This window comes from Furipterus horrens, unplaced genomic scaffold, assembly GCF_987537825.1.
Source record: "Furipterus horrens unplaced genomic scaffold, mFurHor1.1.pri manual_scaffold_3, whole genome shotgun sequence".
Taxonomy (NCBI): Eukaryota; Metazoa; Chordata; class Mammalia; order Chiroptera; family Furipteridae; genus Furipterus; species Furipterus horrens.
Genome location: NW_028327173.1, coordinates 28,546,110 through 28,564,485, shown reverse-complemented (window position 1 = coordinate 28,564,485; position 18,376 = coordinate 28,546,110). Strand labels below are relative to the sequence as shown.

Sequence of the window (18,376 nt, the reverse complement as noted above, 5' to 3'; positions counted from 1 at the left end):
TCTTCAATATTCAATATTAAAATGGCTACACAAAAAATTCAGCAATTTTGGTTACTTTTTTTTAAATGCACACTGATATGACAGCTGTCACAATACAATCTAACAAAATTGTTTCAAATGAAGTGAAAGACAACTAAGTGCTACTAGAGCCAGCATATGAAAACAAACAAACTTTTTGGCCAACCCAATATATTGTTTTGCTTTTTTAACAGCAAAACTAGATTGTTATTATTGTTCTCCTTTCTTGCTAAGTTTTCCAGAGTCATTATTTCCACATCAACACTTTGTGGAAAATATATATAATTTTAATTATCATCTGATATTCACACTGAAAGAAAAAAGGAGCTGTATCTGAATCTTTGTACCTCCATGTGTCCTCCCCATGACTTACAGCTAAAAATCTTGTCATGCTTTTCCCTACCCACTCCCATTGTCTGGTCCCCATGCATATCCTCCTTCTCCCTACAAGGTCTCTGAGCACTATTCAGTTACTTCTGGTTTTAGTCCTGGGCATCAGATTGCCAAAGACACCGGGAATATATAGTATCCTATGAGGCCTATTTGGTAATATGGAAAAATGCTTATACTATAAAAATGAAAAAGTATTACAACTATTTGAAAACCAGATACATAAAGACTGGAAGCAAATATATCAAAATGTTAATATAAGTTGTGATAAACAGATGAGATTGTGAGTTATTAGAAAATGAATGTTAGAATTATTCCAAGTCCTGTACTATGGGTTGCTTGTCCCCAGAGAGTAGCGTAATTCCTCCCTGCATATTGCTGGGGTGAAGTAGGAGAGTCCCAGAGGAAGCTGAAAGGAAAAGGGGGTCGGGGATATTGAGAATACCTTTGGGTCCTGGGCTTCTGGGAGATTTGGTGGTATTGGAGGTGAGCAGGAATATAAGAAGAGGGCACTTATGGGTCAGGAGGACACTGTAGGCTGCAGATCAATATCCAAGTGTATGATTCATCCAAGCTCCAAGACCAGGCCACCCTCCCAAAGCCAGTGATCTTTAACCTCCATTCTATTTAGTCATCCATCCCCACAGCAACATCGAGCCCTTGTCATAATGTGAACTACTCTTGAAATTCTGTAATCCTAAATTCCAAATGGCCCACCCACCCTGACCACTGCTTTCTGTACTTCCTGCTCTTTTCTTTTGTGTGTGTGTGTGTGTGTGGTAAATAAATGAAACCTAAAATTCACCATTTTAACCATTCTTAAGTATAGAATTCATGCATTTTCCACAGAATAAGACTTCTAATATTTTGACCAGTCACACAGTTTTGTGACTAAGTTCTTACCAATGAGATATAAAAGGAATTGTGTGACACCTTTAGGAAATGTTCTTAAAGGAACAAAATGTCCTCTTTCTCACTCTTTCCTCCTTTCTTCTGGCTGAATTGCAGACAAGATAGTTGAAGTCTGAGCAGCCATCCTGGACACCATGAGGTAGAAGCCACATGCCCTGGATGATATACTATCATGAGAGAAGAAATCTGAGTCTCTAACTATTTCAAGATGCTGCCCTATCAGTTCTGGACTGCTTTCTTCTTGACTTTTATGTGAGAGAAATAAATTTCTATCTTTTTAAAGGCACTATTATTTTGAGCTTTCTGAATCTCACAGCCAATCAATCCCAACTACTAAAGGAGAGTCACTAAAAGAATAAGATAAAAGGGCACATGCAGCAAACTAACTATGGCTATGTTGGAATTGGATATGGAACTGGATAGCCATAACTAGTCTACCTTGACCTATAAGGTCCTTCACCTCTGGGTTTCTCTGTGAATCCGCGCTTATTAAATTGCTTCTCTGCATGGCTGGACTTCCTCTTCTTGCTCATCAGCAGTAGTGAAAACAGACATTCAGATCCTAAATGCATGTTACTTTTCAGATTAAGTCATTTCCATTCCTTTTCTTTTAGTTCAAATTTGTGAAAAAGAGAAAGTTATTTGTTGCTCACCCAATAAATTGTGGCCTCCTGTCTGTAGTTGTATAAACCTTATTCAATCAGCTGTGACTGGAATGGGTTAGATGCAGTAGTACAAATACAGTGAGCAAAGCAAAGATTTGTGGAGGTACGAATTCCACAAGGAGGATGTAGGTTAGGAAGGCAATATAAAGTGAGTCTATTATTTAAGATCAATGCATATCCATTGTCTAGTGAACTACTTAGTTTGAACAATCCACTCTTCTCTTACACGTGTTCCTACATCTGTATTCCACAGTTAATAAAATCACCATCAATATAGTTTCCCAAGGCCCGGGCCGGGTAGCTCATTTGGTTAAAACATCATCCTAATACTCCAAGGTTGCAGGGTCAATCCCCTGGTCAGGGAACATACAAGACTCAACCAATGAATGCATAAATAAGGGCAATAACAAATCGATGTTTCTCTCCTTCTCTAAAGCGTGTGTATATATATATATAGTTTCCCAAGCCAGAAAATTGGGATCCCTGATCCTTCCTTATTTATATCACCCTTATGCACCAGTCCCTAAATTTGTAGATTCTACCTCTTTTTATCATTTTCTAAATCATCCTCTTCATGTCTACAGTTGCTGTCTTAATTCAGGCTCTCCTTACTCTTTGCCCAGTTTAGTGTAATAGCATCTTTAACTGATTTCCCTACTGCCAGGCTGGCTCCCATCCAATCTGTATTCCACAGAGCTCTCAGAATGATATTTCTGAATTCAAATCACTTGCTGTTTAACATTCCCATTGCTTTCAGGAAGATTTCAAACCCCTTAGCTTGGCACCAGAGATTATTCAAAAATTGGTTCCTGCCTGTCTCTCTAGTCTAATCTTCTGCCACACCTTGAAATTAACTCTTCATACAATATACTTAGTGATCCCCATCATTCTGCTTATATTTCCATGACTTTGAATACTTGAGTCCCTCTGCCTGTTCTGCTATGGCATCCAAAAACTAACATTTATTGAGACCCAATGTTTGAAAATTGAGAATTCTAAAAAATCAGCTCTTGAAGTAATATAAATCCAGTCTTTGAACTACAAGTGCTTTGAAATTTAAACTGTGCCTGAATTGCCCACACAACACAGTATGCAAACATACTATTCTTTACAAAGTAGATATTGAATAAAATGCTCACTAAGTATTTTAGAATTCTACTCTTTGGAAAGAAGCACATCCTATAATTTTGGGGGGCCTTCAGAAACTTCTAGGTGTAAAGAATGAGGTGGTAAAGCTGACAAAACAAACTGAGACAGAGACAAAGAATTTTAAGCGAGAAAAGGGCAAGGAGAATGGGTGAAGAGTCACTTCTACTTGTTCTTATTTCTCCTATAGCAGACACCTTCCAGGGGCCAGGACCATACCTCATGCTACAGCATATCTCCTAGCTTTGAGCAAAGGATGAGCTTTGGATCCCATGGTCTTTGAGTGACATGAGAGAACAAAGTAAATAGCATGGCCACCAAAACAAAAATATTGCCCCGACTGGTGTGTCTAAGTGGGTTGGGCGTTGTTACGCAAACCACAGTGTCACCAGTTTGATTCCCTGTTAGGGCACGTGCCTGGGTTGCAGGCCAGGTTCCCAGCTGGAGGCATGCAAGAGGCATCCAATCGATGTTTCTCCCCCTCTCTTTCTCCCTCCCTTCTGCTCTCTCTAAAAGTAAATAAATCTTTTTTAAAAAACCTGAAATATCCAGTCAAGTTATTCACCTTAATCCTTCTTTCTTCCTCCTACACAAATATAAAGCTTACAGACATCTTAAATACAATATATAATACACAGTTTCTTCCTTTTCATTCCTCAAGTAAATAAATAAAATATTTTTAAAGTTAAAAAATCAATGTTTAAATGCTTAAAATATAAAATTAAGTGAAAAAGACAAAATGTACACTATATGTAAAAATGTACACATGAGCGCTGACAGGTGTGGCTCAGTTGGTTGGGTGTTGTCCAGCAAAGCGAAAGGTTGTGGGTTCAATTTTCAGTCAGGACACATGCCTGAGTTGTAGGTTTGGTCCCTGGTCAGGGCAAGTATGAGAGGCAACCAATGTTTCTCTCCCTCTCTTTCTCCATCCCTGCACTTCTCTCTTTAAAAAAAATGTACAAAGGTGCCCTAGTCATCTGGCTCAGTTGGTTGAAGCATGGTCCCATATACCAAAAAGTGTGTGGGTTCAATCCCCGGTAGGGGCATGCACAGGAGGCAACCTATCAATGTTTCTGTTTCACATCAATGTTTCTCTCTCTCTCCTACCCCTCTCTAAAGTCTATAAACATGGTTTTGGGTGAGGATTTTTGAAAAGTGTACACAAGTGAGCAAGGGCTGACATAACAGAAAAAAATGAACTGTTGACATTAGGACAGGGTTTCTAAACCTCGGCACTATTCACATTTTGGGCTGGCCAATTCTTTGTTGTGGGGGAACCTTCTGTGCATAGCAGGAAGTAGAGCAGCATCCCTGTCCTCTACCAACTAGATGCCAGTAGCATGTCCCCAGTTGTGACAATTAAAAATGTCTCTATACATTGCCAAATGTCTCCTGGGAGGCAAAACTGTGCCCCAGGTTTGGGATTACTGTGCTAGGGTGAGAGAAAAAGTCTTTTTATTATGTTAACATGGCCAAAACTACTTATAATATAGCATCTAACAGCTCCCTTTTTCAAGAGTTAAAATTTATTCAGTTCCCATTAAATGGGAAAAAAAACACAACCAAAAAAGCTGCAGAACTTCTTTTGCTTTTCCAATCTATTATAGAAGATAAAGCCGAATTTTGCAGTATTTAGAAACCTGACCTGGCATCAAGCACGAGCTATCACAGATAAATGCTGTAATTAGCCTGAGAAATAAAAACATCCATACCATTCTAGCCCCAAAATACATGCTAAAAATGTACACTTTGCATATCTTCACAATAAGTTTACATTTTAACCTGAATACTGAAGAAGTAGAAAGACAGAAAAGAAAAGCGTACTTTAAGACAAATAGTTTTCCAAGATAAAATACAATTGCATTACACATAAATAAGTCTTATTCTATTTTTAAGGCCTCTGTTCCAGTCTTTTTAGGATTAAGTCTGCCTCTTGCCACAAATATTTATTCTCAATCACTCCTCAGTGTGTTTGTTTCTTGGCTCACATCACAAAGAATGTTTTCTGATCAAGAAACTGACATGAAGAAAAGGCACAAAAACTGTTTCAAGCATCTTCTTTCCAAAAATTCTACCACATCAAGGTGTTGGGTTCAAATGTGTTTAAAGCTGGAATCCTATTACATGATCATTTTGAACGATCTTTCCACATACGTGAAAACATCACTAAAATATATGCCTAACAAAGCACTCACTTAAGCAAGGAACAATATTTTTTCATGTAAGCCTGAGATGGGCCCCAAACTGCATTTTGATTTTCCCCCCTTCGTTTTCAAAACACACTAGGCTTGTGGTACTTTAGGCTTGTATTTACCAATGTGCGCTTCTCCATTCCAGTTTCTATTTTACCTAAGAAAGAAAACTCGCCATAGTGCAGAGAAACATAGACAATCTTCCCAATGATTCCAGGGCCGGAGAATGTGAAATACTTAGCAACCCCAAGCACTGTAGCAGAAAAACAGGAGGGGGTCTGCAGATGAGAGGTGGTGGAGATGAATGAAGACTGAGTTAGGTGCAGCGTGGACAGGAAAGGGTGAAAATGGCTGTGGAAGAAGCAGGATGAGGAAACTGGCGCTCAGGGTGATGAAGGTGAAAGGCAGAAGGTTAACTGACTTGATGACGTCTGATGTTGAGGATTCAAAAGGCCTCCAAGCTTCAACGAGAATTACGTGAGGTTCTGCATGACGAACATAGGGCAACAAAGCAGAAAACGGCAGTTCTTTGTTCACAACCAGGAAAAGCCAAAGCCTTGGCTCCGCGGGCTCTGTTAATGTCCGAGGGCTTCAGATGCAGCCGTCTTGCAAGGGTGAGTCTTAGTCTGTAAAGTGAGAAAAGAAACGCCTGGCTAACTGGGAGTGTTCTAAGCCCTCTCTAAGTAGGAGCGGCAGCCTAGGTCTAACTGCCTGTGGCTTTGCGTCCCCGAAACCGGCCAATCCTTCAGGCAGAATCACTCCACCCCGTGGCTAGAAAGGTCGAGCCTGGGGAGAGGCTTTCCCCCACTAGAGTCGGGCCATTCTGGGGAGAGAAGCGGTAAAAACCTGGAATGGTGAAAAAGAGCGGAGAAGAGGTGCTTTCCTCCTTGGAGCTGAGGGGGGAACCTCAGGAAGCAGGCCAGAAATTGTCTTTCGGAGAGTGCGGTGAGGGTCCCGGGTCGCTTCGCTACATGGCCAGCTACATAGCGAGCCGCAGGTGCCTTAGAGAGCCCCGTGAGTCATAGCAACCGCACCAGCCACGGAGACGCCAAGGCGTTCTTCCGGTGGGAACCATAGCAACTGTGTGCCCCATTGGATCAGGGGCTTTTTTTCTTGCAGAGACCAACGTTTCGAAGCACTTCATTGGCCTTTGTATCGTGGGGCGGGACTTTTACGGCAGGAACGAGGTCCGGCTCCTTCCTTAGGCTTGGGAGTAACCATGGTAACGTCATGGCTTGCGTTTTCAACTTGGAGGATACTTTTTATCACCAGGCATTTATAGTTCTCAAATAGCTTCTCTCCAGGCCTTATCTAGAGCCCCGGCATAATAACCTTGGATTTACTTTTCTAGAAGTAACTTCATTCTTAAAAGGGGATTACGAATTTTAGGCCTAGGTCTGTAACTAACCACCAGGAGCATCTAAAACAAACCACATTTTGCACCCGACCTATTATTGTAAAAATGAAGAAAGCGGCTTTGATTAGAATTATCCCTAAAACTGAAACCCTTTATAAGTCCTAAGCGCTGAAATTCGGTTTAGGTGATCCATTTCCCCACCTATGTAACAGAAAATAAAAATTTATAAATGACAAAATTTAACATAAACTCACCTTCATTTAAATGCCTTTCTTGGAAGATTCTAGTTAGTTCATCAAAGCTCGATTTTACTTATTTAGGGGGCCCTTGCTTTTCTGGCATCCCGAACGCGTACTTAACATTTCTTAGTATTACTCTACTTTCACATAGGATCCCTTTCAAAGTTCTGCCGGTTCTACATGCATAATCTGGATGGATTTTATCCCTTACTTTCTAGAACTTCTTCAACCTCTACCTCTGGCACCACAGCCCTTGAAAATTTTTTTCTCTCAACTAAAATGCTCACCACCATCACTGCAAGCCCACTTAACTCCTACTTATCAGTTCAAGTGTCATTTCCTCAGGGAAACATTGTGTGGTTCTCCAATATAGATCAAGTTCTTTCTCATTTGCTCATTGACTCATGTTCCTTTTTATTATTTCTTTCTTCACTCACTTCCATTTTCTGTTTAAAAAACAAAAACAAAACTCTGGGAATTTTATTATGTGTAAATACTGTAGGTGCTCAGAATTGCAAAACACTTTTGAGTAATTCCATGTAGGGAAGTGGTGGCTGTTTCAAGCATAACAAAACAGGATAGGAAATTCTTCCCAAGGGAAGTAATAATTACGATAAAAACAAACATTAAGATCACTTCTAGTTTTTTTAAAATTAAATTTATTGGGGTGACATTGGTTAATAAAATTATATTTCAGGGATGTAATTCGGTAATACATCATTTGTATATTGTATTGTGTTCACTACTTCGAGCCTCCTTCCATCACCATTTACACCCCCCTCCCCCTTTACCTTCTCCTACTTCTCCCTACCCCCCTTTACCTCTGGTAATCACCATACTGTTTTTTGCCCCCTAATTCTCTCACCTTTTCCACCCATCCCACTCCACCCCCTCCTTTGACAGCTGATTACTTCTTCTAATTCTAGATATCCTCATTATATATTCAAAGATGAAGACAGTCGTCATCCACATAAAGCTAGATGTAGGGAAAAAAATCAATCTTTTACTTCCTATCCCTTCACTACTGCAGCCACTGCTGAGAAGGCCTTTTGCTTTTGTTTTGCCCATTGGACCTAAAGTTAATTTAAAATTTTTGTTCAGTGGGACTACTGCTTCCAGAACAGTCCTGATTACTGCAGTTATTTTTTCTCTGCTCAAGGTCACACTTCCTGATTTAATGAATCATTTCAGTACCTCTTGGCACTTCTGGTCAAATCTTTTCAACCAAATTTTATTGCACCTCTATTATCAGTCAGACACATTGGACTACCCTTACCAACTTACTACATGAAACATCAGAAATTGCATTTTACGCCAAATATTTGTGTGAAGCATAGTACCTGCTTCTACCAAGTTATTAATGAGTTTTTCAAATTGTGCTCTGGACCATTCTACGAATCGTTTAGGGGATTTTTCTGGGCTACATTTCTTGTGCACTCCCAACCCAAAGCCCAGGACAGTGAGAGCTTTGAAAACTGATGGGGGAACTCAAGAACTGAAAAATTTTAGTTTTAGGTACTAGTTAATAAGCTTAGTACTTAATGCATGTAAAAAGCTAGTTTCAGGAGCTGAAGATATATCCCACCCTGACTCCAGGGGACCACAAGCAATTCGACCTTTGTGCTCCAGAAACCATAAGCAGTCAAGATCTGAACACAACCCGAGCCTTTGTGTTCCAGGGAGAGACATCCTGCTGCCCAGGACACAGATAAAGAAAATCACCCAGGACACAGGACACAGGGCCCAAGACGCAGATAGGAAATCACTGTTCAACAGATGGAAGGATGTTCAGGAAATTGCGGGACTGCAGCTTTTATCTGATTAACCTGTTTCCTGAATTCCAAATCCCTTCCTTATAAAAAAGGCTGGCTTGAAATGAAATGTAAGATGGTCTGCTAGGGTACATAACCCACGATCTTCACAGATCACCAGCTATCTGAATAAAGTGCCCATAAAGATTCAATCCGTCTCTGCTTATTGGTTCTGGTAGTGACAGGTGGCATGAACACCAACTTTCAGAACACCAGTTTCAGAAATTCTCAAGGATTCAAGGATCAAGAAGGGCACCAGCCTAACTCTACTTGCTAAGAAAATAATAATTGCAATAATTTATTGAGTGTGAATTATGTGCCAGGCACAATACAAAATGCTTTATCTTGTTTTACTTAATCCTCACAACAAACGGCTTTGTTTTACAGAGATTATCCCCATTTTGTAGGTGAGGAAACTGAAATTTAAGTCATGCGTCTAAGTTTATAGAGCTAATAGGTGGTACAGCTGGAGAGGTCACAAACCTAAGATGACTCCAAAGCCAATGCTCTTTATCACATTGTATTGCTTCCCTCAGGGTAGAGATTATCAAATGGCCCCTGCTTGACTCCATGTGGAAGCCCAGACTGTTGCCCTAAAGAGCAGTCCTAAAATATTTGAAAGGTAAATTGTTAATTCAAACTTGGAGTGAATCTAGGACAAGAAAGCAAAAAGTAAAGTAGTGGGAAGCTCATCAATCCCCAGCCAATCTATCTTCAGACAAGTGTCCTTCTCTCCTACTCCCATCTTTGATAAATCCCCAAAGAACAACACCCTTTCCATTGTGTCAACTTTTGGGCACACACTTTATTGCACTTAATTTTTTATATATCCATTTCTCAAACTAGACATGTTTATTCATTTTTTAATCCTCATAATCATCAGGGCCTACCACAGAGTAGGCATCAACATCTATTTGATCTTCAAAGCATGGCCTTCATGAATCCATAATCCATTTTATAGTATGAAGACGGTTGATATTCAGGCCCCACATGTATATTTTAAGGAGTGTAATTCCCAATAAGCTCTTTTTTTAAGGGTGAGAAACAGCTCATGTTCATTTTCAAAATCAAGATGACATTCAGGCAAGTGTGTCAGGTGGGTTGGTCATAACTGCTTTGCTTTTGTTTTCATTTTTAATGAGTATTAAATAACCTTTGAAAGACAAACAGCAAACCATAGTTGCCTGCACACCACTCACTGCTTTTTCCCTTCATTTTCTGTCTTTATGAAAGCAAAGGGTTTATTCTAGTTATCACCATCTGTAAGAGCCCTGGTCCACCAATTTTTGATCCTATAATTTTTGATCCTTCAGTTGTTGTCTTGTATAAAAGCTGTGTGTCGAGACTGAAGATCATCCACTATCTTCTTTTCTATCTCAATGCCTTTTTCTATTTCTTCCTCTGATAGTAATAACTTAGTTTCTGAGTCTTTGGTTATAATAAACACAAAGGACCGTCGTGACTCAAGGATATTAGCCACCACCACTTGATGTCGATAAACTTCCAAAGCATTCCGTGCACGATCAATTATGATGGAGGGGTTAGTCTCCAACTTAAAAGAAATTATAAATGCTTTGGGAGCCCAGTCTTTAACCAAAGGAGAAAGCATTTTTGGCACCATCTTCATTGTTATCTGTTGGGGTGGGAAAAAGAAAGCTTAATAAGCAAACAAAGGGCACTACCTACCAGGTCAATCTTATGGGAAACTAAGGAAGCAGGGGCTCAGATTTTTGGCTACATCAGTTTAAGTGCAATTTCTCACTGTCAGACTTTTCAAAGTATATTAAATGCTTAGCTTAAAAGCCTTGGCTCTGTAGGGTTTGTAAGAATGCCTAATTTCAAAGCTTCATACATATTCTCAGGCAAACCACGTCCTCTGAATCAGCCCTGCTCTGCCACTCTCAGAACTAATCATAGAACTCCAAAGAACAGCATTACACTTTCTCAAACATCTCCCTTTATTTTTTAAGCCAAACCCTTAAATAAATACAAATAATTTATTCATGGCAGAAGCTCAAATAAAGTTGGAGTTCTAAGCCTCTCAGCTTAAATATTTCTCACACTGGCAGAATGGCTATTCGATTCCATTTAAAAACTGTCACTTGTAACACACCTAGCACTTAAGACTGATTTTCTCTGTTTTTATTTGATCAAAACTCCTACTATATGATTCTCAATCTCTTCTAAAGAGAATGTTAAGTTGGTTTGTGTATTTCCAAGTTACAACTAAAAAATACAAGATAAACTAACGTTCCCAGCATTTTAAATAGCATGAATACACTAAATATCAGGTTTTCCCTTAAAAAATTTAGAAAGTGTGAGAGGGATCATATACCCACCCATTCTCCACTTTTTTTTTCTCCTTAGCATTTATCACTATCTAACACAGTATTCATTTGACTTATTGTCTCCTCTGCAGAGTATAAGCAACACAAAGGCACAGTATGTTTCTTTTCCCTGTTTTACCTCTGGGTCCTACAATAGTGCCTGGCATTTGGTAGGTTCTTAATAAATAAAAATTTGTTGAAGAAACAAATGAACTATCCAACAAAGTCAACAGATGCCCCATACGTAGTTTCTCTAATTTAAATTCTATTTGTATCATCCAATAAATCACTAAGAACTCCCTCGGGTTACAAGAAGCCAGATCATCTCACACCTCAATCACACTACTCTACTCACCATACCTCTTCCTTAACCTATTAAATTGTATCAATAACCCCCACCTAATCAACACACACCTCTCTCTAATTCACCTTTCATACTGATGCCAGAATGTTCTCAAAAAACAAACTTTATCTCATTCTCCAATTTACATTTCTCTTGGGTCCACAGGATAAAAAGTCCAAGCTCCTTAAGAAGGAACAGAAAGTCTTCAGTTTAGTAAGCTGTTTCTTCTGCCCCCGATTCCCACCACTCTCCCTGCTCTCCAGTCTTATCCAGATGTCAGTTCGTAGTCACTGCCCATTTCCAAACTCTAATTGCATACTCTATCTGGAATAACCTTCTCCACTTTGGTATATCCTCTGCTCATCTTTTAAAAAAAAAAGACTTTATTTATTTATTTACAGAGAGAGGGGGGTGGAGGGAGAGGGACTGAATTATCAATGTGTATCAACCAGGTGTCTCTTGCATGCTCCCAACTGGGGACATGACCCGCAACCCAGGCATGTGCCCTGACTGGAATCCAACCGGTGACCTTTTGGTTGGCAGGCTGATTCTCAATCCACTCAACCACACCAGCCAGTGCCTGCACATCTTTTAAAACTCAGTTCAAGTCATCTCCAGAAAGCCTTCCTTGACTTCCCCAAGATTCACTCTCCCTGTGCTCTTGACTTCACTTGGCCTTACCTCTACTGGAACGTTTATCACTCTGTATTCTAATTATGGCTGGGTCCAGTTCCCTCACTAAACTGTCAGGTCCTTGAGGGAGGGCGATGTCTTACTCATCTCTGTATCCATAGTGCCTAGCTCATACGAAATGCAGAAAAGCCATCTCCAGATCAAGAGGGAATTAACCCAAGATTGGTTACGGCAGATCAGATCTCTAGAGTAAAAGTGCCCATCACCTGCAGTGGGCCCCCAGATGACTGGATCTTGTGTTCAGGCATTTCAGAGACAGGAACATAGAAATCTGACACGGCCGCAGCCAGGTAAAACATCGCAGAAGGGCCTGCAAAGAGAAGCACAGGGTGTAATAAATCGGAGAGGTGTATGGAATCACCTTCTTTTCCACTCAGGTTGCCCTGTTGTGAGACTCTGGCCGCGGACGGGTTGGGGGGGGCCGGGCCGGTGGTAAGGAGGGTGTAAGGGGTAAGTGTCTGGGGAGAAATGCTCTGCCTCCTGGCAGCGGATGGACTCCTAAGGCACACACCTAGCGGACTGAGTGCCTGCGCCGCAGCCTGCAGTAGATGCAAATAGTCCGCCAAAGTGGTGAACTCCACTGCGAGGAAGGTGCCGGCAGCTGCAGCCTCCTGGTAGCTCCGCAGAGCTGCAGCAAAGCCCGGGAGTGCCTTCTCCTCGACCTCCAGGTTCAGGAAGCCCGAAGCGGCTGGGCTGGAGGGCCGCAGAGCCGACAGCCAGGTTTGGGGAGGGAAGCGGTGAGCAAAAGGGAAGGCAGAGCGAGCGCGGTACAAGAACAGAACCCCATAGCCTGCAGCCAGGAAGGCCTCAGCCGAGGTTGCTCCGCGCCGCCCGCTGCTGAAGTTGTCCAGGAAGCGCACTGGCCGAGCTTCCAGTGGAACCTTGGTGCCCCCGGACGTTACTAACACTACCCGTTTTCCCTGTGCGCCCAGCCTAGAGGCGAAACGCGCCATAACTTCGGCCCAGCGCGCAGCACCGGCGGGCTGGGGAAACTCCGCGACCAGGTCCGCTTCCGCCATGAGTCCCAGGGCTCCCTGGCGCCTGCGCACGCTCCAGGGCCGCCTGCGCCAGGCCCCCTACCCACTACGCTAACGCGCCGCCGCAGTATGAGAGCGCGAATCGCTGTCCTACGCTGAGTGGCAGCTTCAGATTGCTTCTCGTCTGGAACTGCATGCTGATTTAGCCCCACAGCCAGGCGAAACTGTCACTGAGCGGACGCGGGTTGGCTGGGCAGGCATCTGGAAGGGTCACAATTGCCGTTTCCTAGTCTGGTTAAAGAAATGGCCATGTTTGACCCTTACCGACTACCGTAAATACCTTTCTGTACTTAGATTCCGCTGGAGTTAGATTGCTCAGCCATTTAACCTTTGGGATGGGACACGTGTGTGTGTGTATGTGTGTGTGTGTATGTGTGTGTGTGTGTGTGTGTCTGGGTTGGGACGTGTGTATGTATGTATAACCACACAGTTATGTTAGTCAAGCCACGCCCCCCGTCCTTGAGATGCTGGGAAAGCGATTGCCCCGTAGTGATCACGTGACACCTGCGTCCAGCGTATCATCGCTAGGCAACCGTCCTAGAGCCTGACACCTCTGGCTGCAACATGAACGTGATCTACCCACTGGCTGTGCCCAAGGGCCGCCGGCTCTGCTGTGAGGTGTGCGAAGCTCCAGCCGAGCGGGTGTGCACGGCTTGCACAGTCACTTATTACTGGTAGGCCCTGAAATGTGGCCCCTAGGCGCCTCAACTCCCTCTCTCCCAATCGCCGGTTGGGGCCTAGGTTCTCGTTAGGAGGTTTCAAGACAGGTCCCTAAGACTTCTGTGCCTCATTTTCGTCTTCTTTCGCCATTCATCAGCAGATACTTTGTTGAGCGCTTACTGTACGCTATGCACTGTTCAAGGTGAAGTCACTGAGGGAACTCGGCAGACCATGCCTAACAACATACTCGAATGCAACAGATGCGTTAAAGGCACACAGGAAACCAGACAGTTTCAGAGTGATAAATGACATAAAGACAAAGGAAATGCGATGGGAGATTGGACAGATTGCCTCTTGGAGGGTAAACTATTGATCTGAAAGTAAAGTAGGAGCAGCCCGCCATAGAAATGGCTGGGGGAAGAGTGGCACAGTAAGGAGGAAAGACTTGGACGTGTTTGAGGAATAGAAAGAAGGCTAGTTTGGCGTGCCCCCAAGACGGTGAGGGTTTGGGGAATGTCGTACTGGATGAGATCAGTTTTCATTTATTCGGTGTAACATCCCTTGACCTTTGCTTTAGATTAGACCCTATTTTGAACCTGAGGTAAAACAGTTAGGTTCCTGACTTCAGAAGCCTGGGTCAGAGCAGACGAGCTTGTTTAAAAACGAAAGTCATTATAATGCACCCTCCATGACAAGTGCTGTCACTCAGGGTGTGCTACTCTCTGGGACTGGAAAGGATGGAAGAATGGTGATTGGGGAAGTATCTGGAGAGGTTCTTTGAAGAAGGAACATTTGAGCCGAGTCTTGAAATGTTAGTAGGAAATTGCTAGGTGAATGAACAATGAAGAAGGAAGGGTATGCGCTCCCAGGACTGCCTGGGTGAAGGATGAAAGAACAGTTTATTGAGAGCTGGGTAGAAAAGATAGTAGTGGAGGGGGCAGTCACTGATTTTTAAATTGCAGTCCAGGACCCTTTGGGAGATCTTGAGCAAGAACCAGTATTTTAAGAAAATAATAGAATACAAAGTATCAGAATAATCCTACTTTAATTGTCTCTTGAAACTTTTAGCGTTTTTATGTGGGTATGTGTGTTTGGACTGGTAAAGTGTATTTCAGACTATGGGTTTATTTAAAAAAAGTTTGAAAATCAATGTGATAGGTAGTAGTAGAAGTCTAAACCAAGAAGATCAAGGTTAGGACCAAACAGTGACGTGAGCTCAAAGCATTTGGAATTTACCCTCTGGAAAGTCATGGGTGGTCTTGGCATGCTCTCATTTGTGTGGAAGCAGTGTGGAAGGTGTTAATAGATTGGAAGGTAGACACTACAGGCCACATGATTGATTGAGAAGTGGTTGCAGTGGTCCCTCTCTCAGGCTGAACTAGATATTCATCCTCCTTGCTCCCACAACAGTCTATGTGTCCCCTCGTCGGCAGCCGTCCGTCTCGAGAGACGATGGTGTAGCTTCTTAAGAGTCTATCTGCACCGCCGAGAATGGCTGTGCAGTCCGACTCGGGAGTGACACGGTATCTGTCTCCTCCCGTGTTGAATCGACATCTTGCGATGACGCTGGAGTGTCCTCTCCAGTGAAGCTGAAGCTACAGAGCCTGGGCAGGGTGATATGGAGGGTCTGCTGTTGCCCATGCAGCAGACCCCCCCTCTCTTCGCAGCTGAAGGGTCCAAGGAAAAGACGGAGTCAATACAGCTTGGCTTCAGGTGCGCCGCAGGAGTTGCCGGTGTTGACTACAACGTCAAACCGCCTTAGGGCCTCCGGCTCCGGATTTTCTGTCGGGGTTTACTCCCTTAGCCTTTCCCCTGAAGAGGTATGCCGCAAGGCAGCGGAGGTTTTTTGGAGTCAGAGTTTTCCTTCTCTGATGTGCCCTGACTGGAAGATCGAACCAGCGACACTTAGCTCGCAGGCCGACGCTCAATCCACTGAGCCAAACCAGCCAGGGATGTGTCCCCTACTCTATCACTTATGACATGGTTTGAAATCAGTTGTTCAATGGTTTGTATTCCTCACCAGGCTGTGTGTCCCATGAGAGCAAGGATGGCATCTGTGTTTAGGTTGCTGTAACTTGATTGCATTGAGAATACAGTAGTCCCTGTCTATATCATGGTTCACTTATTGCGGCCTCACTGTATTGCGGGATTTTAAAAAATATTATATTTAATTATTTATTGCAGATTTTTCTCTATATCGCAGGATTTTGTGGTACTATATACGTATGTTGTTAAAGTTACATAGGTTTAAGAGTGTAGAATATGTTTAAGAACATAAGTAGTGTTTATAAAAGTGTGGAAAAGGTTAATAAGGGACTGGGAACAGTTTATAAGTGTGTGGGAAGGGTTTATAAAGCCTTAAAAATATATAAGTACTAAAATAAATGTAAGGTTCCTACTTCGCAGATTTTCACCTATTGCGGGGGGGGGGTCTAGAACTTAATACCCACGATAAGTGAGGGAATACTGTAAAATTCAAAATGCATGACAGAAACCACGAAGCCCTGGTTACCTCTCTACCTTCATTTCCCACCACACTCACCCCTTCTTTTCCCTGATATAGCTACAGGGACTTATAGTTCTAATTTGCCAAGTCTTTTTCTTTCTCAGCTTCTTTGCTCTTTGCTGGGAACCTCCCCTTCATCCATGAATCTTCCTAGTTCTCTTTCATCCTTCAGTTCTCAGAAATGTTATTTCTTCAAAGAAGTTTTCTAGAAAACTCAATCTATATATTCTCATTTTTTTCTCTCTTACATTTTTCTCCACTTTGCCTGTACTTTTATATATTTTTTGTTTACTTGTTTAATAACTCTGTCCTTTACTAGACCTAGTGCCCACACTTACTGGGCACTCAGTGGTCGTTTGTTAAATAAATGAACTTCTGAATGGATAATAAACCTCTTATTTGGGGAAAGGAACACAGAGGAGGTGGTGGGTGACAAATTGGGTTGGGGAGACAGTTTGAGGGGCCTCAGGCCACTTGGGAGAGATGGCTAGGAAACAACTTTAGGTACAGGCCTAATATGAGCGTCCACCTCTTCCCCTTCATCTCTCCACCTCTTCCCTGTCCCCCTTCATCTCTCTAGCCAGAAGCAATTACTTCTTCTTGTCAACTTATTTTGAAGTTACTTTGTACCTCACAGATAATGTCTATTTTCCTTCATTTTATTTCTTGGCAAGCATATTATCTCAATTTTATAAAGCTCCATTACAACAGGATATTATGTGGAACATGTGTAGAAGGACTGTCATATGTATGCTATCTTTTGATCTGTTTGAGGCCCATCTGTGTATGCCCCACACTCTCCAGCAAAGTGTCTTGAAATAGTTGAAACTGAATATTTGGTGAATGCATGAATAAATAAACAATCATTTCCTTTGCCCTCACCCTCCATTATTTTCTTTCCTTGCTTTTCATTCTCATTCAAGACTTCTCTTCTTTTTGCCCCCCTCTTTTCTCCAGATTTCTATATCATTGTGTCCTGGAGATTTCAAGATTTTTCTATAAAATCAAACTGAGGTAATTATTCCATATTTAAAAGTGGGGGCTTTACCACCCCCTTCCTCACAGGGTTTTCATGATTGAATGTAAAGCATCTAGCACTGTGCCTGGGACCAAGCTGGCACTCTATATTTATTTATTTTTCCTCACCCCAAATTCAAAGAGCAGGAAGGACAGTCAAGTTGAATTTGTGAAAGTTTTTGTTTTGGCAAAAGAATTTTTTCCTGCGTATAAATGTAATTTATGTTAATTGCAGAAAACTTGAAAATACAAAGATTAAAGAAGAAAAATAAATCTATAGTCCCACAACCAAGAGATTAATAATCTGATATTTTGGTGAATTTTCTAATATTCTTTTCCTATACATTTATTTCATATACTATGTGCAATATTGTGCACATCTTTCTATATTGTTCCCAGGGAGTAGGATACTTTTTAAAAAAGAATTTTATTAAAGTATACACTGAAACATTACAGACAGGTAAAAGAGGCTTCAATACTATAGGTTAGCAAATCACAGCATAGAAATAAGAGTAATTTGCAATAATTTTTCCTTTAATTTAACATATGGGGCAAAATGCCTTCAATGACCAGGAAGAGAAAACAAACAGTGAAGTAATACTCAATAGCAGGAAACAGTAGGATCTGTGGTGTACTGGAGAATTAATGACCTGCCTAAAAATATCTAAATTCAGTTTAAAAACATGATAATGGCCAAACAAAACATGTCTAGCTCACCAGGAGCATGGACTTAAAAAATATTTTTCAGCTCTTTTTTTATGCATGGCCTTGTATTGGGGGATGAGACAGACGAATGAGGAGAGCGCTCACAAATATATAAATGAAGCTCACTTTATTTAGAAAGGCAGGATATGTTAAATGCTGTCAGTGGAACAAAAGTTCAGGTAGCTAAGTAAGCTAATATTTTCATTGCTCACACCATTGCTCAACAAGCTCCTATTTAATAAATACTCTGTGGAACTCAACTATTTTTATATCCTGACTGTTAAGTGCTTTTATTGATTTGTTTACAATAATTGTCTATCAGAAAAACCTTAAAAAGGCTTTAAGTCATTTCTAAGAT

At 41.7% G+C, this 18,376-nt stretch overlaps 2 protein-coding genes across 3 annotated transcripts in view; one reads left to right on the top strand and one right to left on the bottom strand.

Moving 5' to 3' along the window:
- Positions 1-5,739: 5,739 nt before the first annotated feature.
- The window catches only part of ZMYND12 (zinc finger MYND-type containing 12), a 34,377-nt gene continuing 21,740 nt past the window's right edge, over positions 5,740-18,376 (top strand). Inside the window, exon 1 of one of the 2 annotated variants that reach the window (XM_090269238.1) lies at positions 5,740-5,937. Coding sequence is in view for 1 of the 2 variants with exons in the window: in XM_090269237.1 (XP_090125363.1) it covers positions 13,695-13,804 (110 nt within the window). In the remaining variant the exon portion in view is untranslated. Of the gene's footprint in view, positions 5,938-13,678; positions 13,805-18,376 lie in introns of those variants that run through there. The other variant, XM_090269237.1, reaches the window with a different exon arrangement.
- Positions 9,449-13,336, bottom strand: PPCS (phosphopantothenoylcysteine synthetase). Its single transcript, XM_090269239.1, has 3 exons — positions 12,605-13,336; positions 12,300-12,403; positions 9,449-10,363 (listed from the first exon to the last, which is right to left on the bottom strand). Exons 1-3 carry the CDS (start codon positions 13,110-13,112, stop codon positions 10,040-10,042), a joined length of 936 nt encoding a protein of 311 aa, XP_090125365.1. The 5' UTR covers positions 13,113-13,336; the 3' UTR covers positions 9,449-10,039.

Bases quoted from the DNA above. Each gene is read 5' to 3' on its own strand.
- PPCS (XM_090269239.1), bottom strand. From the start codon at position 13,112: ATGGCGGAAGCGGACCTGGTCGCGGAGTTTCCCCAGCCCGCCGGTGCT. The intron at 12,404-12,604 runs GTGTGTGCCTTA...TTCTCTTTGCAG, and splicing joins GCAGGCACTCAGTCCGCTAG to GCCCTTCTGCGATGTTTTAC. The intron at 10,364-12,299 runs GTGATGGGCACT...CCACCCCAACAG, and splicing joins CATCTGGGGGCCCACTGCAG to ATAACAATGAAGATGGTGCC.